The 23,042-nt window shown below is 43.6% G+C and overlaps 2 protein-coding genes and 1 long non-coding RNA gene across 5 annotated transcripts; 2 read left to right on the forward strand and 1 right to left on the reverse strand.

The window, feature by feature from the left end:
• Positions 1–653: 653 nt before the first annotated feature.
• On the reverse strand, positions 654–4,256 carry BTG4 (BTG anti-proliferation factor 4). The gene is made up of 4 exons (XM_042780028.1): positions 4,084–4,256; positions 3,224–3,361; positions 1,494–1,689; positions 654–1,015 (listed from the first exon to the last, which is right to left on the reverse strand). Exons 1-4 carry the CDS (start codon positions 4,254–4,256, stop codon positions 824–826), a joined length of 699 nt encoding a protein of 232 aa, XP_042635962.1. The 3' UTR covers positions 654–823.
• Positions 4,257–7,952: 3,696 nt separating this feature from the next.
• On the forward strand, positions 7,953–14,101 carry LOC117008199. The gene is made up of 2 exons (XR_004420286.2): positions 7,953–8,580; positions 10,883–14,101. It is a non-coding gene; the product is annotated as an uncharacterized LOC117008199 (long non-coding RNA).
• Positions 14,102–14,306: 205 nt separating this feature from the next.
• Positions 14,307–22,272, forward strand: LAYN (layilin). Of its 3 annotated transcripts, none has more exons than XM_033081846.1 (8): positions 14,307–14,434; positions 15,007–15,030; positions 16,996–17,293; positions 18,928–19,085; positions 19,880–19,918; positions 20,251–20,331; positions 20,646–20,748; positions 21,491–22,272. In XM_033081846.1, the coding sequence occupies exons 1-8, from the start codon at positions 14,368–14,370 to the stop codon at positions 21,828–21,830; spliced, it is 1,110 nt and encodes a 369-aa protein (XP_032937737.1). In that variant the 5' UTR covers positions 14,307–14,367; the 3' UTR covers positions 21,831–22,272. The 3 variants fall into 3 exon arrangements, with proteins under 3 accessions (XP_032937737.1, XP_032937736.1, XP_032937738.1); XM_033081845.1 differs by having other exon boundaries at positions 14,308–14,434; positions 20,248–20,331; XM_033081847.2 differs by lacking the exon at positions 15,007–15,030 and having other exon boundaries at positions 14,308–14,434; positions 20,248–20,331.
• Positions 22,273–23,042: the final 770 nt, after the last annotated feature.

Here is a 23,042-nt window from a genome sequence, read left to right on the forward strand (position 1 = left end):
GTGTTAAATAAATGATTTTTAAAAGTAATGCATCATTCCAGGAGGTGTCCTGAGGCCCCTGCAGCTGAGAGTTGCAGTTTTCTGATTTTATGACACAGCAAAAACTGCAGATACAATTACTTGGGTTAATTACAGCTCTGCAATTACATTTAAACTGCAAGAAATATTATTTTCCACTATTGAAGCAATTTCTGAAGTTTCTGAGTTCAGCTCTGTGCTGTCACCCACCCAGGAATGCACTGTCCAAAACAATTCCTGCTCTGAAACCTGGGGAATCAATCTGTCCTCCTCCAAATTCCAGAGCCAAACCCCAAAATACGAAAAATTGAACAATTCCCACTCAGTGAAACACCAACCCAGCCTCCAACATAGATAAAAAGCAAGTGAGGGAAGGAAAAATTCACTCAAATCCTTTTTTTTTCCCCAGCAGTACAAAACTAATTTAAATATTTTTTTTAGTCACTAAATAGCCCAGACATTTCTGCTGCTGATATTTAGATCCTGGCTCCTCACACCTTTGCCAGAAGGAAACTTGGTGTTTTGATTTTCCACCAGAAAAACTCCTGAACACCCCTCAAGGCACCACCAGCAGCTGGTTTTGGTAACAACAGTATATTTATTAATTTATGCATTTCCTTTTTAAATTCACAAGAAGAGTCCCACATATTACATCTTTATTTTATGTTATCATTTAAAACTATTAAAAAATCTGTAATAAATCTCCCCAAAAATATTAATAAATAGAGTCAGGGGCAGGGATTAGACAGGAATCCTCTTTTTGTGACGTTTGGGAGTGCTGAAAATCCTAAAAGGAGCCCTGGTTCTATTTCTTGGGGTTGATCCAGTGGTACCTGTCCCCACAGGGGCCGGTGGAGGTGGCCCCGGGCCCGTAGCCCCTGTGGCCCCTGTGCTGGCCAAAGTGGGAGCCCTCGGCCAGGTGGGGCTTCCTGAGCTGGAACTGCCACCAGGGCAAGGGGGGAGCCTGAAAATAAAAAGGGAATAATGTTAAAATGTGCTGGGAAATAGGGGGGAGCAGTCAGGCCACCCCAGCCCCACCACATTTCTCCCCAAGGAAGGAATATTTTGAATATTTCCTTTTGAAAAAGCTCCAGCATCTCTGAGGTTGGGAAATCTTTTCAAGAGCTGTTCCCTAAGCTGTGTCCCCATCTGTTAAACCCCTCCAGGGATGGTGGTGGGATGGTGGTTCTGTGCATTCACTGCAAACAGCTGTTGAGTCTCCAAATAATTCATATATGGTGTTTAATGGGAATTAGCAAGAAACAGGTCCACAGTTCTTTAACTTTGCTTGACAAAACACAGCCAAGTTTTACTTTTAAAAGCTTGTACACCCTTTCACAGGCAGTGACAGGGCTGGAAAACCCTCCCAGGGCAGGAATGAGCCCTGAGCCTCCCCTGGAGCAGCTCCAGGCTGTTCCTCTCAGCTCAGAACCTCTGGAAGGATTCCAGAGCGAGGAGGCTCCCCCAGAGCTCACCTGGTAGATGCTGTTGGGGTTGCTGACGGTGGGGATGGCTTTGGGCTCCTTGCTGAAGCTCTCCTCATCCGAGGAGGTGCCTGAGTCGTATTCCAGGGCGGCCTTGGCCACGGCCAGGCTGACGTGCTGCGGCAGCTCGGGGTTGTCGCGGCCGTCGAAGCGCGCCACGGTGAAGGGCTGGCTCCTCTCCCCGTACCTGCCATGGGTGGGAGCAGCCAGCTCAGCCCAAACGTGCCCAAACCCTCTGTGGGGATGGTACAGCTCCTCCACAGCATCATCCCCTGGAGCTTGCTATAATAGAGACCAAGGCTGAGCCAAATTCCTTGAGAATTCAGTCACTCTCTAACACCTTGTAATATAATTGGTTAGAAATTAGTTTGTGTAATTGGTCAGTTCACTTTTAGAACTTCTCATTTAGATTGAATGTTGTTTTTTGCAAGCTTTTCTTTTGTCTCTGGTAGTTGTTTTACCAGGACCTGAGAGTGCTAACATGGATCAGCCACCTCTCAGGAGCTCACATCAGCCAGCACAGACAGACCAGAGGCCTTGCTTGTGTTCCACAAGAATCTTTATTTCATGGGAAGGGTGGTCAAGCAGCATCCCCAGAGACAAAGGGCACACAGCCATATTTATAGGTTCAGGGGGGATTGAAACCACAGCCAATAAAAAGTTTGTACAAAGAACAGCATCCAATCTAAGTGAGAAGTTCTAAAGGTGAACTGACCAATTACACAAACTAATTTCTAATTATCTTCCAAGGTATTAGAGAGTGACCAAATTCTTAAGGAATTTGACTCAGTCTTGGTACCTAGGATACCTTAGGATAGCAAGTTCCAGGGGAAAATGGCTTGGGAGGAATTGTATCATCCACAGTTTTTTGTATAACTTTTCTATTGTCTGTGGTTTCAATCCCCCTGAACCTATAAATATGGCTGTCTCTCCTTTGTTCTGAGAGAATCCTGCTTGACCACCCTTCCCATGAAATAAAGATTCTTGTGGAACACAAGCAGGGCTCTGGTCTGTCTGTGCTGGCTGATGTGAGCTCCTGAGAGGTGGCTGATCCATATCAGCACTCTCAGGTCCTGGTAAAACAACTGCCAGAGACAAAAGAAAGCTTACACCTCAGGTGTTAAAGCTGGTGAAACATTAATCTTAGAAAAATTAGGATTCCAGTTAAAAGTTAGAAATGGTCTTGATTGCTTTATGTTAGCTCAGCTGTACTTGCATGACACTGGTAAGTAGTCCAGAGAAACATGAACAATGCAACTGGAAACTCATTCTTTGAGAACTGGAGCTGCCCCAAAAGCCATTTGTGTTGTCATTGACACAAAAAGTTGAGAGCTCAGGTGAGGAAGACTCACCTTAAAAGGAGGAAGTAAGACCCCTCCTCACAAAAATGAGCCCAGATTTAATTTAAGAAGCCAACCATACATGCTTAATGGCTATTCAAACTAATTACCATGGGAAGTGGAGAATGGGGGCAGTGTTATTACAGATTGGTATTTGTTTGAAGTTTTTGGGAATAAACTGACTCTGTGACCACCTGTAATTTTACAGTGAGTGTTAGAGGGTTACCTCACAGTGCTGAATAAACACACACTTTCTAACTTTAGATTGTTAGAGAGCCTTTTGTCCATCACAGCTGAGTATCAGTGTTAGACCAACACTCACTTTGGGCTGACAGAACACACAGCAGGAGGGGTTTGTCCAGCCCCAGAACCCGAGCTCACCTGCAGGACACCTCGAAGGGATCCACCCACACCGTCAGCTCCTTGGGCAAGCCCAGCAGGCTGGTGGCCACCCCGCTGTCCACACAAGCCTGCTCCAGCAGGGGCTCCCGAGCCTGCTGCTTGTTGAGCCTGATGCACCTGGGGAGCAGCAGAGCAACCTGGGCTGGGGTTTGTCCTGGCTTGGAGGACAGGTGTCTGCTGAGAAAGGTGAGAGCTTCTCTTTGAAATGGAGAATGTGAACCCCCTCCCTCCAAATTATTATCATTTTGAAATCAAGGGGCTCTCAGGCAAAGATATGGGAATAAGAATAACAGTTCTTTACTAGGAAAATTAAAATAGAAATACAGCACTACAAAGGAACAAACTGCAAAACCTGACACCAAGACAGGGTTTCACTGCAGCTCTTACCCAAAATCTCTGCTTGCTGTCTCAGCACTTGCTGCAGGGTCTCACAGAGCCCCAGCCAGCAGTGCAGCCTCACAAGCTGATTTATCAGCTCAAACAGGACTTGGCTTTTAATTCCCTTCAATAGCTGATGAGGCAAGTTGCTGCTTGAAGTGTTTGAAACAGAACCACCCCAAAATTCACCTTAAGACCACTTGAATTCTGCATCCTGGCAGTCAGAGGCTACTTGAAACACCTGTCTTAAGATTCCCACCTCAGTTCTCTAATCACACATTCACAGGTTTAAAAATAAAATAATTTTCACCAATTAATAAATCTTCCTGCAAGCTTAACGGGTATCCTGATGTCTCCCTTTATGCTTCACATTATTTATTTCACCTTAAATAGTTTATTTATTTATTTCCAGGAGGTGCTTCTTGCCTGTGAGCCCAAGGCTCCATGTTCTCCCCTCTCACCTGAAGGCTTGGCCTCGGGCTGGAGTGGCTGGGTACCAGTGATTTTTGTACTTTTCAAACAGGATCGTGGTCAGCTTGGCTGCAAACTTGCCTATTTGATCCTTGCTCAGCTTGCCCTCCTTCTTCACCAGCTTGGTGATGAAGAAAACTGCAGCAGCAATTTCATCTTTCATCTTGAGCTGCAGCACAGGAGGGGCTCAAGCTGCTGGGGAGAGAGGGAACATCACACCAGAGAGATTTAATAACATTAAGGCACTGTCAGATTCCAAAAACTGATGCTGCAAAACCTGCAGGAGCCAGGATGGACAGAGCCTGGGCAAGCCTGAGTGCCAAGCAGCAGATTAAATTTAGTTTGGGATATTAAAAGCAGTTTAATGCATTGCTAGAAGGCACCTGCATTGAGCAAGTTAAGAGAGAATATTAAAAAAAAGTTAAAAGTATGATAGCTCTTATTTGTCACATATATTACAAGCAATTCCTACAAACATATTTTTAATATTTAAAAAAAACCGAAAAGCATCACCTTTTACACAGCAGAGACAGTAAAAACTTAAGATAAACTCCACAAACAGCCTAAAAAGACACAAAAAACCCCCCAGATAAAATCCACAAGGCCCTGGATCATTGACACAGTGGAAACCCCAGCACCCCAAGGGCCCCTCCCTCCTTCCCTGGCAGAGCTGGGTCAGGTTTTTATGGGACAGGAACCCTGTGGAGGTGAGGGATGTAAGAATATTCAGGTGTGCAGGAGCTGCAGGTGTGTGGATTGATGTTGGATTAATTCAAATTTCTCTATTTCCAAAGAGATTCCCAATCTCCTCAGCTTTACTCCAGCATCAGCTCCTTCCTTTAGGGTGATTTAATTGATTCCACTCTGAATTCTGTTGTGTCCATCAGTCTACCCCATAAACCCCTGTGGAGTATTAAATCTGAACAGCACCAGGGTAATTAATTAATTAATGATTAGAATTGAGCTGGACTGCTTCTGGCAGACTTAACATGATTATTTTCCACATGGAGCCTCCACATTTGGTGTTCCTTATTCAGGAACCTGCTTGATTCTGGATTTATCCCATCACTGATCCTCCTAATTCCCATTTTCAGCATGGATTTCTATGGTTTTTCAGGAGTCAGATCCCAGCAAGGGCCAAGACAAAAGAATAAATGGAGGCAAAAAGGAGCTGAGTGGTCAAAAGTGACTGGGGATGGTGCAGCCCCAGAGCTCACACCTCTCTGGGGTGATATTGAGAAATACAGAGCCTGGAGGCACAAATTGTGTCCCTAAACCACAAATTCCTGGCTATTTCTGGATCTCATTCCTCTGCACTTGCACAGTCCCTTCCTGGCTCTTTAATTTTTACAACACAAAAAAAAATTTAAAAAAAATTTAAAAATAAAATAAAAGACCAAGGTTTTCAGTAGAAATTTAGCTTTTAAGGAATGAGTAATAAACCCCAAAACAGCCCCATTTTCCTACTCTTCCTCTGTCTCACATATCAAAACCCCTCTCAGCCAGTGGGGACCTTTCCCTTTCTGTGACCCCCCAAAAGAAACAGAAATCAGAGCTTGAGGAAGAGAAAGGATCCTCAGAAAAAGCTTCCAGGTTTTTTATTTTTGCTGTTTTTATCTCAGTGCTGTGCCCACGAGGGTTCCCTGGCTGGGGTGACACTCCAGGGTTTTGTTCCCTGAGTCACCCCTTCCTTTTTCATCCCTGCCCTGGGGTTTTTGGGGAGGGCTGGAGGACAACAGGAAACTGCTGCTGGCAAGGATTTCCACACCACATTTTCTGAGCAGTCTGTGAAGGTTCTGACTCTGTCTGCATCCAGAATTAGCTCTGGAGCGTTCTGCCAAACTGGCTCTTCATGCCTGAGGCCTGAGTTTTATTCTGGAGATTAAAATTCCTTTCCAAATGTCATTTTCTGAGCTGAGTGGATTCCCTTGCAAACTCTGCAGTCACATCAGTTTTTCTGCGTTTTTAAAAATCTGTTCCATGGTGACATGGCAAAAAAAAAAAAAAACCAAAAAGAAAAGTTTTCAAGTGACTTTCAAGCTTAGATCACATTGGTTTTGCTGCAGTGTGGTTGAACTGCAGGAGAAGGGGATGTTCCAAAAAACTGGAGGCAACCACCACAGATCTGAGCCTGGCAAAATTGGTGTCCAGGGAGATACCAAAGAGCAAGATTTGCCACTTAAAAATGATGGATGATGCACATAATTCCAATTTTTGAAGTTCTTCTCAGTAAGTTAATCCTTTGTTTAGGGTTTCCTAAACAATCCCAAACACAGACTGGGATTCCTTTAAGGATGATTTTGTCTTTCTGGCCAAAGTTTTGATATTTAATCTGATTTCTTTGATTTCATGATGTTTTCCCTCAATATCAGATCATAACCTAATAAAAGACACGACCTCTTCCTCTCAATTTTGGTTTTCTTTTATTCTTGAGCTTAAACAGCAAAACTGCAGCAGTGGGGACTCCATCCCTGCCCTGGGGTGGAGAATTTGATCAGCCCTGCAGTGAGCTAATGTTTCTGGGATGATGAGAGGAGGCCAAATTCCATTTCCAACAACAACCAGGGGAAGATTTAGGCAAAGCTCTGAGCAATTCACCCACTTGGCTCTGATTATTCAAATTGTGGTTGGCACAGAGATTTTATTGAGAAATTTTTAACTTGGTATTTTTAATATCAAGCATTATTTTCCTGTTGGTGTCACAGAAAGCAGAACAGCACAGGGGAATTCTGGCACCTCACTGCAGCCACAAAAAAAGTGAATCCTTTAATTAGGGAGATTCATCAGGCTCCAATCCTTCCCAGGGCTGCCAGTTGTCACTGAGTGGAGGAAACACAGCCCTGGGTGCCCCATTTGGGTAAGAACTGCTGAGGAAGAAAATGTCTGAACCAAAACTGGCACAGGAGAGAGGGAGATCCATTCAACAGCAGCCAAGAAATTGTGCTCCCACTCATTCCCAGCTGCATCCACACAGAAACTGTTTTCATCCCAGCAGATTTAGCAAAACCCAGCATGGACAGCCAAGTTCTGGCAGGAGATAAATGAGGAGATAAATGAGGAGATATTTGTGCCTTTTGTTGAATGATGCTGTTTTAATCCTTACCAGGAATGGAAAAAAAAAGCCAAACCACTAAAAATCAGTGCCTGGATATCCATGGGGCTGGTCCAGATCTTGCTGGAACCAAGGAAAAGTGTCCAAACATTCAGAGGGACTGAAATGAGTCCCAGCTCTGCAGGAGAATTCCTGGCCAGATTAAATGAGGTGTGCCCTGGGTCAGCAGGCAAGCCCAGGCTTGAGGCACCAAGGGACAGCCCCAGGAGAGTTTCTGTAGTAACTGCAGCCCAAACCAAGAGCAAACACAGCTCCCCCAAGCACACTCTGCCAGCAGCCACCCCTGCAGGAGGTTTTTGGGGTTTTGTGCAGTTTTCCTGCTTTAAAGGATTGAGTAGCTGGAGAGAAATCTCCCCTCTGCAATTTGGTTTTTGTGGGTGATGGATGGCAGTCCCTCCAGGTAAGCAGCTGCAGTTCACAGGTATTGATGTAAAAATCAGAAATCCTGAGGGATTTCCATGAGGAAAAGCTTCCTCAGAAAATCTCCTGAGGGAAAAGCAGATTTGTTTGGCCACATTCAGAAGCAGCAATTCCTTGGAGCACTAGGGCAGAAGGAACCTCATAGCTGGAGGTTAAAACTTATACAGCTGCACTTAAACCATGCAGGCTCTGTAAAATGAATAATTTGGGACTGGAGCGAACCAGAAACTGATTCTGATCACCACCACAAAAATGTTAAGGGTTTGAGTATTCCACATGGCTAGAATTTAATTCAAGATTTTGTTGTTTAAGTGATTTTAAAAAACCTCCAGTGGTGCTGATCCAGGATGTTCTAAAATTAAATAACAAAGAGTGCACAGCTACCTGGGTTTATTTTATGGAGTCTAAGAGCTGTTGCCATTTTTAAAATTTTGCTCTGTTTGTGTGCTGTGATTTTCAGAACTGAAAGGAGGGAGAGAAATAATAAGGGAGAAAGGCAAGGGAGGAGAAACAGCTGAGCAGACCCCAAAACCACAGCACACTGATCCCCCTGAGCTGTTCCTCTGCCTTTTGGGGATTCCTGGTGGGGATTAAAGCTGGGACTGCCACCAGTGCCCCCCAGCCCTTCCCTGGATGGAAATTCCAAACTCAGGGTGTGTTCCCCACGTTGGCTTTGCCCATGGAAACCTCTCCATGGCTGGGGCACCTGCCCTGTGCCCAGGCGGCCCTGGCAGGGTGGCCATGGTGACAGGGAACACACAAAGCTGCCAGGCAGGGGCTGACCTGGGGACACTCCGAGCCAGGAGCCCCAGGGGGAAAGATGGGACAAGATGGGAGCATCCCCAGAGGAATTCTGCCACACCTTGGGGAAGGGAAAAGTGATTTTTGCACTCATTTTTCCCTTCCCATTAAATAATTTTTGTCCCAACTCTGTCCTCATGAGGATTACTCCAAGGTAAGTCCGGAATTCTTTACGTTTCTTTCATTTTTCAATCAGAAAAAAAATTTCCTCACAAAAAAAAAAAAAAATTTCATCAGAAAAACTTCTTGCAAGCTCACAGACTGTGCCTCACTCCTGTTTTAGCTGGATAATCTATATTAAACAGCTTTATCACGTTAGTTATTGCATGCACACCCATCAGACACGAGACATAATTGATGAGAGCTGCTGACACACTCTCTGAACAGATCTGCTCGGTTTTTTAGCTGCCTCAAATGAGTGGAAAAATTGGAGCATGCTGACACCTGACTGACAGCACGAGCTGTGCTCCTGGAGTTTTTTAGAGGGGGAAAAAAAGCATTCAGGAATTCAGGGAAATGGTGAAATTCCACCATCCCTACTGCACCTCATTCTGGAAAACTCCACATGGAAATGGCCCAAAATCCACAGAATTTAAGATTTTATGATTTAAGTGATTTTTAAAAACCCTCCAGTGGTGCTGATCCAGGATGTTCTAAAATTAAATAACAAAGGAAAGATTGCAGTTTTTTAGGGGGGGAAAAAAGCATTCAGGAATTCAGGGAAATGGTGAAATTCCACCATCACTACTGCACTTCATTCTGGAAAACTCTACCTTGGAAATGGCCCAAAATCCACGGAAAAGGCACAGCAGGGAGCAGGGACAGAGCACAAACACCTGCAGGATGATTTTCCCGTGGAACATTTTGTCTTGGCCCAAATTTGCAGCTGGATTTGCACTCCCACCTCTGGATACAGCAAGGACTCCATGCCAAGGTTTTCCTTGTCTCGTTTTCCCCTTGTGGTGCTGCAGAATAATTTCTGTTTTGGTGTTTGGTTGTTCTGCCTCTGCACTCTTGAAATGGTCTTTATGTTGTGTTCAGTGCAGATTTTTTAGTAAGAACTCTTAAAATGTGGTGCAAATGCTAAATATCTATATAAATATTATGTATAATACATTAAAAGTATATAATATGTTAGTATGAATAGAAGTAGAAACAGAGAAATAGAAATAGAAATAGAAATAGAAATAGAAATAGAAATAGAAATAGAAATAGAAATACAAATACAAATACAAATACAAATAGGAATAGAAATAGAACTCTAATTATAAATATAAATAAAATATAGATATAAATGTAAATATAAATATAGATATAGGTATAGATATAGATATGGATACTGATATAAATATAAATACAAATATAGATGCAAATATTGATATAAATACAAATATAGATACAGATATAGATACAAATATAGCTATATAGATATAGATACAGATATAAATATTTTTAATTTAGCAGAATAAGGGTGAATTGACCAATATTTTCCATTATTGCCATTTTTTTAAATTACTTTAAAAGCATTTGGGGAGTTGGGGGATATGAATAGAATTCTTGGAAGTTTTTCTTTCGTTGCAGGTTCGAGTTCCTGCCTGCAGGAGGAGTTCTTGGTTTGCAGGCAGTGTAGTTAGCTGATTGTATCCCGAATTCCACAATCACTAATCCCACTGCCATCAAAACAAGGCACAGCACTCCCTGCTCCAGCCTCAGCCTGGAACCTCCCAATTCCTCATTCCTCCAGAATCATTCATAATGTCATTTATTGCAGCTTTGTCTCCAGGATTTTACCTGCCCACGGCAGTGTGTGGTGAATGTTGGGAATATAAAATGAAATTTTTCATTTCTTGAAGTTGGTGTTAAAATCCTCAGGAATTTTCCTGGACCAAGAATCTTGTCTGGTATTTAAATGATTCATTTACTGTATATTTAATTTTTAATACACACAAACTGGGCTATGGATTTTTTTTTTTTTTTTTTTAGGTTGCATCCTTCAGCTTCTCTTGCCAGATATCAATAATTTTCATTTGTTTTGCATGTTTTATTAAGCAGGGTGAGTGAAGGCAGTTTTGAGCAATGATTAAATATTAAACTCACAGTGGGTATAAACTGCTTTTTTTTTTTCTCTGACCACTTAGCTTAACTAAGAATTTTAATTGGAGATAATAGTGAATAATGCTTTTGGAAATAAAAGTGGGGATGAAGGGCTCTGCCGTCAGCCTGGTTGCCAGGCAGTGTAGTTAGCTGATTGCCCAAAGCAACAATCACTAGCCACACAGCCAGGCAAAAAGGTCTGGCAGGCCAGGATCAGCAATCAGACAACAGACAGTGAAATAAAAGTGCTGTGTTCCTCTAAATCCAATTTTCCTGGTGATCCACCTCATTTACAGCTCATTTCCACTAAAAATCGTGAGGATAAAATGGATTTTTGAGTTTTTTCTCCTCCAAATTTGCAGGTTTTGACTCCCATTCTGACTGGGCTCATCTCAGCCTTCTCTGTTCTCACATTCTCCTCCCTTCATTCTTGTTGAACAAATGAAATTCAGGCCTGTGGTGGCAGCTCTTTCCCAGCCTTGGAGAAGCTGGACTGGAGTGGAAATTACCTGAAAGAAGATTGAAACTTCTGCTGGAGCCCCAATTACCGACCTGATTAATTAATGTTCCCCCCATCACTAATAAAGCAAACTCAGACAAACCATCCAACACAAAAATTGCATTTTCAGCTTGACTCTGCAAACCATCCAACACAAAAATCACATTTTCAGCCTGACTCTGCAATTATCCTTTTTTTTTTTTTTTTTCTAATTTTATTAAAGCATTTTTAGTGGGAATTTGGTTTTGGGAGCCAGGCCAGGCAGAGCAATCTGCAGGTGCTGAGCTCTGCAGGCTTTTCCTTCGAGTCAGCAATGCCCCTTTCCCCATCAATCATCCCAAAAGGAATCTCCTCCATCACCATCCATTAGTCTGCTCTGAATTCTGCCTCCAGCCAGCAACACTTCACTCTGCTCCCATTCTTTTTCATTTTTAATTTTTTATTTTTTTTTTAAAGGTTGGATTTGATGGGCTTGGAGGGGTTTTCCAAGCTGAGATGAAAGCCAAGATTTGCAGCTTTGGGCAGCCATAAAGATTCATTTCCAGGAGTAAATGGCTTTACACAAATATAGGATATCCTAAAAGCATCCCATAAGTCTCAGAAAATTCAAATTAATGCAGTGGATAGAATAAGAGTAATGTGCAGGTTTTTATCAATCACAGATATTGCTTGGGGTTCAAATCCAGATTTCAGATTTCATCCTGACATGAACAAATCTGAAGGAGCAAACCCTGAAATTTTGTAAATGTGAGAAGAGAGAGTGGCTTTATCAAAAAAATTCCTTAAGCAAAGAGGATCCTGCAGCCTGGGGAGCTCTGAAATCCCAGGCCAGGCCCAGGAGGAAAATGAAGTTTAAGTGAGCTAAAAAAGGTTATTAAGGACAATTTTCTACCTCAAAACCACAAGAAATAAAGCAGTGAGTCTAAATTTCTCAGTTTAATATGAAATGAATCTTTACAGCCTGGCCATTGGTTGTTTTTTCTTAATTTTTATTTTTTATTTTTTCCGTTGCCATATCCGAGTTTTTATCCACTGAAACTCAGTTTATAACAAAGTTATCAAACCAGACACTCTGCTCCTTAAAAAGCTCTCAGAAACTGGATTTGAGCACTAAAGGAAGAATTCTATTTGGGGATTTTTATTATTATCAGCAGTGAAATGTAGATTTCCTGATTTCTAATGGTTTGGCCTGGCCTGGCCGGATGTTTATCAGGAGAATAAAATCCAAGAGTAAGAGGTCTGGATTCTATTAAGGCTTTTCTTTCCTTCTGCTGCAATTCCCAGGATACACAGCAGAGATCAATGATTGGAGGCTTAAGAACCACATATCTGAATTAATACAATTTCATTCCTCAGTTGGATGGGGTAACATTGAAATATTAAAGCTGATAAATGCAGTGATTGGAGAAACAACCTGGAAAACAAGATTTCAAAAGGGACTTTAAGGAATGACATCTTCATTTTGGACATAAAAGCCTCTTTTTCTCCCTCCTTATTTAAGATTTTCAGTTGGTTCCTATCAAGCACTTCCTCTCCTCAAAGTTTATTAAAATGCTGAACCAAGTCTGTCTACTTGGCCCAAATTCTGGTTTTTATTTCCCTTGGTCTAAATACTCAGATTCTATTTAGGGGGAAAGAAGTCCTGGATATTATTATTATTGTTATTGTTATTGTCATCATCATCATCATTATCATTATCATTACAATAAATACTCAGTTTTATCCTGCACTATAATTACAAGATTTAGAAATTAAAAGGTTGCTGCTATTTTTTCTACACTTTTCTCCTTTATTTTCTGTAGATTTCCCATTTGTTTCTCAATAGTGGTCAAGAGAAGGAAATGGAAGCTTCGACACTTTTCAGAAAATTTTAATTTTGCTTTCATTCTGGCTGGGATTCAGAAAGTCAGGGAACAGAGTGGTTGTGGAGGTATTTTTATTTTTCTGAAAAAGCCAGGAAACACCAGAGCCTGTTCCTGTTTCTCAGACGTGACACACGCTCAGAGCCGGAGCTTTCCAACACTTCCCTCTGCAATTCCCGACTTCTGTTTCCAGGGCATTTTAAAGGATTCTCCTCCCTCAAAATACCAATTTCAGAATCAGTTTCTCCCCCTGACCTCCCAAGGGTGGCTCAAGGCTTTGAGTCTCCTCCACAATCAAACAATCCTCCAAAATCAAACATCGATCCCGGTTCTTTTCTGCCTGAACGGATTCACTGAGCTGCTCTGCTGCTTCTCCTGGGAAAATCTCTTGGAGCCGGGGCTGGATGGGGAGAAACTCGGGGAAAGAGGTGGGAACAGCATCCCAGGAAGGAGAAATTCCACGAGAGAGGTGGGAACAGCATCCCAGGAAGGAGAAACTCAGGAAAGAAAGGTGGGAACAGCATCCCAGGAGAGTATCCCAGGGGAACATCCCAGGAACACATCCCAGGAAACCATCCCAGGACAGCATCCCAGAACACATCCCAAGAAAGCATCCCAGAAACACATCCCAGAAACACATCTCAGGAACAGGATCCGATCCCAGGAACAGGATCCCAGGAACACATCCCAGGAACAAATCCCAGGAACAAATCCCAGAACAGCATCCCAGAAACACATCCCAAGGAACAGCATCCCAGGAAACCATCCCAGGAAACCATCCCAGGAGAGCATCCCAGGATCAGCATCCCAGGAACACATCCCAGGAACACATCCCAGGAAACCATCCCAGGAACACATCCCAGGAACACATCCCAGGATCAGCATCCCAGGAACACATCCCAGGAACACATCCCGCTCATCCATGCAGGAATCAGAATTCCCGTGCTGTGCTTTCCCTTCCCAAGCGGTTCCCTCAGGAATTTTAGCATCATGCGCTAAAAACAGATTTTGGAGTCAATCCCAGGATTTTACTTAAAGTCGGATTTGGTGCATCACCCTTCCAACTGTGAATGTTTAGATTTAGAGAATTGGGGTTGGGACGGATAAAATAGGTCAGCGTGGCCGGGAGGAAGCGACAGAGCTCATCGCGCTTCTCCAGGGCAAATCCGCATCTGGGAAAGCGAAGGAAAAACCTTAAAAGAATAAAATAAATAAATAAATGAACTTCAGCGTGGGGACGGACCCGCCCGTGGGTGGCTCCTGGTGGGCGGGGGGGTGGATGGGGATATAAAAGAGGGATCGGAGGGGACAGGAGCAGAGGGATGCGGGGCTGGGAGCGCGGAGCGCGCTGAGCCCCGGAGCGCTGCGGGAGCGGCGCTGAACCCAGCCCGGGGGAGGAGGAGGAGGAGGAGGAAGGGAAGGAGAGGAAGGAAGGAAGGAAGGAAGGAAGGGAGGAAGGAGGAGCTGCTGTCCGGTGTCCGGAGCGATGCTGGCCGCAGCAGCGCTGTGCGCGGCCGCGCTGGGCTGCGCGGCGGGGGCGCGGCTGCTCAGCGGTAAGAGGGGCTGGGAATGGCTGGGAATCGCTGGGAATCGCTGGGAATCGCTGGGATATTGTGTGGACATCCTCCCCATCCCGTGGACATCCCTCCTGCCCCGCCAGCCGCGCCTCTGTCGCTGGGGATGCTGTCGCGACATGGGCAGGGATGCTCGGTGGTAGCGCAGGGGGAAAGGTTGGGTTTGCTTTCTGGAGGTGCTTCCCAACTTTTCCAGCTGATTTTCCCCGCTGTCCTGCCCTGGGGAGCGCGCTGGGGTCGGATCCCGAGAGGGGAGATGGAGGGGAAGGGACACAAGGAATCCTTTGAGCTCCCAAACTCAGCTCGGGACTCGGGCAGGAGCTGAAGCCCAGCCAGGAACCGGCTCCAATCCGCTTCTCCTTCCCTGAAAGCAATGGCAAGTCTGGCTGGCGAGGCGGAGACTTTCTTCCTCCTTTTTTTTTAAGGAGGAAAAGATGTGTTTGTGTGTCAGCAAAGAGCCCGAGTGCAGTTTTTGTGACAGTGTTTGTAGAGAGTTGTGGATTTTTAATGAATTTCTGCTGTCTGTGTTTTCCTTTTGCCTCTCCCGACAGCAGTGGACGTTTCCCTCAGAAGAGGTAAGGGACTTTGTCTTCTTGAGTGTCAAATTCCCAAGAGAAGCACAAGCTGTGCTAGAAATGTATTTTTTAATAATGCTGTTGTCTTATTTTATTCCCTGTGTAAAATATTAGCAAACACAATTTCTGGCTATTTAACTGCTGAAAAATTCCAGTGTGCAAGGTGTTTAAATTACAGTGACCAACATAAAAGGATAAAGCAAATCCAGCAAATATCCCTGGTATTATAAACCCCTAACAGGTTTATAATGACCTGTCTTTGTATTATCCCATTTGTTCCATGCACGCCACAAATGTTGCTGAATGTTTTCCTTCTGTAAAAACATGTAGGTTAGCAGATTGTGCCTGCAAAAAGAAATATTTACTGAGCAAAACAAAACTGTTTGTTTCCACAGTCTAAATATTGGGACTGCTCTGCTGAAAAAAAACCATGAGTGCATCATTTTGGATGATGTGTCTTTTCACTTTGATCTTCCCTCAGAACCAAAATAAGCTCTGCTGCTCCTGCATGAGGCAGTGCTTGGCTTTGAGAGGCTGAAAGCAGACATTGTTTATCCCTGGGCAGGCAGGAACAGTGCAGAGCACAGAGCAGAGCTGCAAATTGGGCTGTGGGAACTCATCTCGTGATCCTCAGGACAGGCACTGGGAAATGAAAGAGTTTGAGGTTGGATGTAAAGAAGAAATTCTTCCCATGCAGGGTGGCCAGAGGAGTTGTGGATGTCCCATCCCTGGAATGAGAAGGTTTTAAGGTCCTTTCCAACCCCAAATATTCTGGGATTCTGTGGCACTGCAATATCCATCAAAGTACTGAATATACCCCCAAAGATAAATCCTTGCTATCTCTGCTTGTATGAGGAAATCTCTAATGCTGGCCATTTCACTCCTTAAAAATAATCATCATTTCAAAAAGCCTCCTTGAACCCTTGCAAGGGAACTTTGCTGTTTGAAAGGTTGCACACATCAGCTTGCTCTGGAACAGGATCTGCAAATCCCAGAAAAATCATGAGGGAGCTGAGAAGAGCAGGACAGGAAAGGACCAACCTAAACTCTGAGATGCAGAGAGAAAAATTTGGAGATGCCATTTGCCAGCCCAGAAACACAAGAAACTTTTACCTGTGTTTTGTTTTCCATAGAAACTCATCCAAATTGATCCAGAACTCGTCCAAAAGAGACTTTTACCTGTGTTGTGTTTTTTGTATAAACTCACCCAAATTCATCCAAAACTCATTCAAAAGAGGCTTTTACCTGTTTTTTCCATAGAAATTCACCCAAATTGATGCAAAACTCATCCTGAAGAGACTTTTACGTGTGTTTTCCATATAAACTCATCCAAATTGATCCAAAACTCATCCAGAAGACTTTTGCCTGTGTTGTGTTTTCCATATAAACTGATCCAAAACTCATCCAGATGAGACTTTTACCTTTTCCATAGAAACTCATCCAAATTCATCCAAAACTCATTCAAAAGAGACTTTTACCTGTGTTTTCCATATAAACTCATCCAAATCGATCCAAAACTTGTCCAAAAGAGACTTTTACCTGTGCTTTTCATATAAACTGATCCAAAACTCGTCCAGAAGAGACTTTTATCTGTGTTTTTTCCATAGAAACTCACCCAAATTGATGCAAAACTCATCCAAAAGAGACTTTTATCTGTGTTTTCCATATAAACTCATCCAAACGGATCCAAAACTCATTCAAAAGAGGCTTTTACCTGTGTTTTCCATATAAACTGATCCAAAACTCATCCAGAAGAGACTTTTATCTGTGTTTTCCATATAAACTCATCCAAATCGATCCAAAACTCATTCAGAAGAGACTTTTACCTGTGTTGTCCGTATAAACTCACCCAAATCCATCCAAAACTCATCCAGAAGAGTGTGTTTCCCATATAAACTCACCCAGCCTGACGTTTTACCCCGATTTTTGGCCCTGTTGAGCAGCATTTTCTCTCCCTCCCTGCAGGGCAGACGGTTTGCAGGCGTGGCACGCAGAAACCCTGCTACAAGATCGTGTATTTCCACGATGCCTCGCGCAGGAGCAGCTATGAGGAAGCTCACCTGGCCTGCAGGGCTGATGGGGGACATTTGGTGAGCATCGAGAGCCCAGCAGAGCAGAGACTGATTGAATCATTCATCAGGAGCCTCCTGGCCTCTGATGGGGACTTCTGGATAGGGCTGAGGAGGAGGAAGGAGGAGGAGGACAACAGCACAGAGTGTCACAGCTTCTACTCCTGGGCAGATGGGAGCTCGTCCAAATTTCGGTGGGTACCAAATTTAGGATTTTGTCCAGTGAATCCATGCTGTTCCTTCTGCATTCATCCCATCCTGGTGCACAAATCACCCTCCTGGTGTTCTCTGCTTCAGGATAAATTGGTGATTTTTGTGGCTTTAAAAATCTCAACAAATGACCTGAAGATTCCTGCACTGCAGAACCCCTGAAGTTTACACCTGATGTCCTGAAAAATAAAAAAAATGTTGTTCCCTTATTGAGGAAATAATATTTTTTTTCCTGTGGGACAGCAAAATATTAGAGCTGCAGGATTTGTTGCAGACATGGAAATAAATCTTCACAGCACTTTTGATATTTCTGCCTCATTGTCTTAAGGAGCCACAGGATTTGTTGTAATTCAATTATAAAAGAAACAACATTGACACCAATTTGCATCCTTGTATCAGACATGTTGGAACTGTGACCTTTTTGCTTTGGGAGCCCATCTAAGCCACTGGGAAATGAACAAATTAAAACTGGTTTTGGAATGATTTGATGTCTGAAAGTCTCTCCCCTGGCTCAGATATTGGGGGTGGATAATGGGAATGTGCTGTTAAGAAACAGGCACAGCTTTCCTGCCTTCCACTGGAGAGACACAGCTATTCATGCTGGATGATAAAGCCAAGGAAAACACCAGGAGAGGAAGGAAGTGAGGGAGGAATAATAAAAAAGAAATAAAGCATTGGAATGGTTGGAAAAACAGGGCTTGAAATGGGTGTTCTCCCTGCTGAACACCTCGGGATATCTGGAATTATTTATGTCCCAGGGATCAGCAAATTCCTGGCAGGCAGAACATTGCTGCTTCCAGAATCAGTGGGGATTGAACAATTGGCAAATTTAGAGAATTTCAGAGGTGTTTTCTGAGTTACATAAAATACCTTCTCACTAACAGTGAGGTGCTGCCTCCTTCCTGTGCGCTGCTTGGAGCGGTGGCACAGGTGTCTGGTGGTGAGCTTTATTCTTAGAAACCAAAAAAAAAAGTTCATTCTTAGAAAACAACAACAAAAAAATTATCTACAAAGCTGTGTTGCTGCATTTCTGACAGAGGAAGCCAGGCTCTGCTTCAGATTCTTTTTTTTTTGTTTGTTTTTCATTAAACAGGTGCCAAAATTTTGCAGGCGCTGAGACCTAGAGAGCAAAAATGATGATTTTGCACAGGTCTAAAATTGTGTGGAGAAACCTCTGCAAGGCTCAGTGAAAGCTCAGGAGAACCTGGACTTTCTCTACACAATTGCAGCTCATTCTGAGCTACTTTAATGCTCGAGCAAGAATCTTGTCTACAAGGAAACAGTGAATTCTAAACACACATACCTAAAGATGCACCCAGGGACCAGAACTGAATCCTTGGTTCTGGTTTATTCCATGGAATATGCCACTAAAAATTCAATTTATTAAAAAATAATTCTAAAAATCTGCTAGTTGCACTGGCTGAGACTCAGTAATGCTGACTGGGCCAGGAAGGAGGGAAGGCTGTGAGCAGCTCATTGATATTGCGAGCTGGAAAAATCTGAATTAAAACAACAAACAACTGCATTTCATCCCTCCCATTTCCCCAGTGCAAGTTCAGGGCGTGGCACCTTTAACTCTGCTTTATTTCCCTGAGCTGTTTGTTGGTTTTTATTTCAGGAACTGGTACGTGGACGAGCCATCGTGCGGGGGCGAGGTGTGCGTGGTGCTCTACCACCAACCCTCTGCCCCTCCCGGGGTGGGGGGCCCCTACATGTTCCAGTGGAATGATGACAGATGCACCATGAAAAACAACTTCATCTGCAAATATTCCCTGGGTGAGGAGCCTCTGGGGGGGTTAAAACCCAATCATCCAGCAGAAGGAGGGAGCGGTGCGGTTGGAAAAGCTGTTGGAACGCTGGAAATTGGGAATTTTAGACTTTTCCCCCCAGGAAAAGCTGAGGCTGGGAGAAGGCATCCAAAATTGAATTATAGAACTGGGATCACAACTGTGTAGTTAGAATAGAAATGTATAATATCACACTTAGAATTTGAGGTTTTGGGATATAGTAATAGGCACAAAGCAAGATGGAGATTTTGGGGCAAAGGTTTTGTTCTTCTTCACCTTCTTCTTCATGGGTTTGGGTGATTTTGTGTGGTTGGATAGAAAATTCTGCATTGCTGGTCATGAGTGATTGGTTAAAAGTAAAAATAATTTAGGTGTCATTTCTTAACTGGACAGTTTGGCCTTAAAAGGCCTTGTAGGGAGAGATACATCTCCATTTTTAGTTAGTTAGCCAGAAGTGTTGCAGAACTCACTGTAACATAGATAAGAATTAATCAACATCTGAGTCCAAACAAAAAATACTCTCTGGAGCATTTAATCCCAAATCTGGCAGAAAAAGAAGATAAAACACCATAGAAATGGCTGGTGGGACTGGGAGAGATTTGAATTTATGAACAAATGGGGGGAAATCCCAGTGTCTCCTCTCTTGTGGTTCACATGAATTCCCCAGGGGTTTTATGAAGGGTTTGAGGTCTCAGATTGGGGCAGAGCACTGAAGAACAGCGCTCAGGTTGGAAATTGTGCATTTCACTCATGAGGAAATGCTGCATTTCTCTTTTCTTTCAGAGAAGCCAACAAAAGCTCCGATAGACAATTCCCGAAGAGGTGAGTCAAACATTTTATTTGGGATTTTAATTTTTTTTTAAATAATTGCTGACTTGTAGTGGAAATACTCTGACATCCATTGCCAAGGACACCCAAGAAACATCCTGAGCACGAAGCTCCCCTGCAGTTTGCACTTCCCCTGTTCCATGCTGGGAAAATCTTGGTGCTGCTGATGCAGATTTTGGTGATGCTGCAGGGATGGAAGTACCAAAATCCCACTGCACCCCACACATCTTTGCAGCTCTCAGCCTCTTCAATCTCCTCTCAGCTTGGTTCTTTATTATTTCCAAAAAAACACCTGCAGTGTTAATGAAGCTGCTTCTTTCCAGCTGTGGCAACAGAGCCCTGGAAGGCAGAATTCCCAGAGGAGCGCCGGAGGAAAGGTGCCAACGGAACAGCTGTGGGAGCCAAAGGTGAGCTGTGCTCTCAAAACCTCATTTCTAGGCTTGGACTCAAAATGTGGAAGGCTGAATATAGAAAACAACCCCTGGGAAAAAAAAAGAAAACAAAAAAAAAAGAACTTCCCTCAAATATTTCCCAGGATGTTGCTCTGGAGGTAAAAATGTTCAAAATCCAAAAGTGTGCAAAGTGTTTTGGGTGTGAAAAAATTACTTTTATCAAATCACTTCTGAGTGCCTCAACTGGGAGTGTTTTGTTTGTACATCTGTGGTTAACAATGAAAAATCTGCAATTTCTTCTTGTGACCCTGGTTCATTTTTACCCCCAGAACCTGTTCAGAGCCTTGTCTACATCCTCATTTCCATCATTCCTGTGCTGCTTCTCCTGGTGGCCATCACAGGCATCTCCTGCTTTTGGCTGTTCCTCAAGAGGTGAGTGGCAATTTTTGTGTTAGAAATCAGCACTGGCACCTTGTCCTGTTTGCAGCTGATTTCACCATCCTGTAAAAAACTCTGGACAGGAGAGTTTGCAGCCAAAGAAATGCTGAAAAATTGGTGTTGATGCTCCAGGCTGGGTTAATTGTGAAGTAAAATTCTAAGTAAATCACATTATATCCTTTCCTTGCATTCACAGGCGCAGCAGGCAGGAAATAATGTCACCAAGATTGCAATTTTGATGTGTTAACCCTTCTACATTTCTTATTAAAGCTTTGAATTATCAGCAGTTCCCCTTCAAAGCAAACAGTGCAGCAGTGGAAACAAAAGGATAACGATTTGGAGTAAATCATGTTTGCCAATGTGCTCTCCTTGTGTGTGCACAGCAGCTCTGGGATTTTGGGAGCTGTGTCAGAAGTTACTTTTTATTTTTTATTTTTTCCTGCAGAATGTTACCTAATACTCCTTCTCAGTCACATCATCCCAAATGAAGCTTTTAGCCTTTAAACTTCTCTTTGCTTCCAGCCTGGTGCAAAATGAATGAATGAATCCCAGCTGGCTGGGAATTTGGGAGTGTCCCTGTCCTGCCATGGGATTTTCCAGGAGTTTTGCTGGAATTAGGAATGTCCTGAGCCCAGCTTTGCTCCAGGCTCATCACCAAGTCAGAGCTGTGCTGTTGGTTTGTGCTTCTCTCTGTGCCAAAGCATTTCATGGCTTTTCCCTTTTTGCTCCTCCTTAGGAGACAGGAGCTGGAGGATGTGACCCCGAAGGGTGACAGTGCCTGGCTGCCCCAGCCCAGGAGGGACAGCCCCAAGCTGGACATCTACAGAGTGATCAACAAACAATCCGAGGCTGACCTGGCTGGGGCCAGGCCTGGCACAAAGAATTCCTCCTTCCGTGCCCAGGAGGGGCTGGGGAGCCCCTGCAGGGACCCTGAGGACACCTCCAGCCCTGGCTTGGTGACACTGGCCAGCACAGAGAGTGGCTTTGTCACCAATGACATCTACGAGCTCTGCGGGGACCGTGTGGGCAGGAGCAAGGAGTCCACCTGGGTGGACAATGAGATTTATGGATATTGAGGAAATGGACCCAAAAAAACCACTGGGGTTTGGATTTTGGGTGTCAACAGGAGTTTTCTTGCCCTGTCTATGCACTTGTTTGATAATGGTGTGTGTGGTGTTTGTCCTGGTTTTGCATTGTCCCCTTGTTCTTCTGTTTTCTGCAAGAATTGGGGTTTTTAAAGATCCAGACTGAAAGGAATGTGCAGATTTTGTTTTGCACCAGCAATGGCGTGTTCATACCCTTGATCCCTTTTTGGACCAAAGATATGCCTTGAAACTGAAGGCCAACCAAAATCCTTATTTATTTCTAGACCTCCTCCTCCTCCAAGGTGCTAAAAGTTGCCTGCAATGTGTGCTGAGCCCTGCTCTCCTGGAGATGCTGAACACTGGGAAGTGGGGGATGAATCCCTGGGTTTGCTTTGCTTGTGTGTGCAACTTCCATTAAATTTCTTTATCTCAACCCACGAGTTTTCTCATTTTTATGCCTCCAGTTCTCTCCCTCATTCTGCTGGAAGGGACAGAGACAAAGCAGTGGAGGTAAAATGACCAAGGAACACAAATATTTCACACCTTTTATTCTGCAGGTGGCAACACTTCTGCAGAACAAGGCTATGAAACACCTAAAATGTGTTTTAGTTGCCTAAAAGTTTGCTGTTCTCCATTGCATGTAAATAAATAAACAGGAAAATGAAAAAAAAATCAATTCAAAAGCCAGGAGGAAACAAAGGGTTGGCAAAAAATCTGCTTTAAAAGTGGCTGAAACAACAACAGAACCGAGTGCAGGCATAGCCATGAATCTGTTCTGCCAAAACAGGCAGGAAGAAGTTTTTTACATCTCTGAGCTGTTGCTGACTGCTGCAAACACTGAAATATTTCAGTGTCCCAGCTGCTTCTCACTTCCTAAATGTCCCAGGTGCTGTGGCTGTGGCTCTGCAGTGTCACAGTGCCTGTTCCCCCAGCAGGACGTGGTGCAAACAAAGCCCTGAAAGGAGAAATCTCTTCAAAAAAGAAATAATCTTCTAATTGTTCTGAAAAAAACATCGAGTGGGAAGTGTTTTTTCCTGAAAAAGCAAAATCCTGATAAAGGAGAGTGGTCAGGGCTGGGCACTCAATATCTGGAGTTTCTGATGCAGTAATTAATGCAAATCAAGCGTTTTTAATCTTGTATTCTTAGTCTCATTATTTTTGATTTTGGCAGCTATTAAGCATCTTTTAAGCACTAAAAAAACA

Source organism: Catharus ustulatus, chromosome 28 (genome assembly GCF_009819885.2).
Source record: "Catharus ustulatus isolate bCatUst1 chromosome 28, bCatUst1.pri.v2, whole genome shotgun sequence".
In the NCBI taxonomy this organism is placed as follows: domain Eukaryota; kingdom Metazoa; phylum Chordata; class Aves; order Passeriformes; family Turdidae; genus Catharus; species Catharus ustulatus.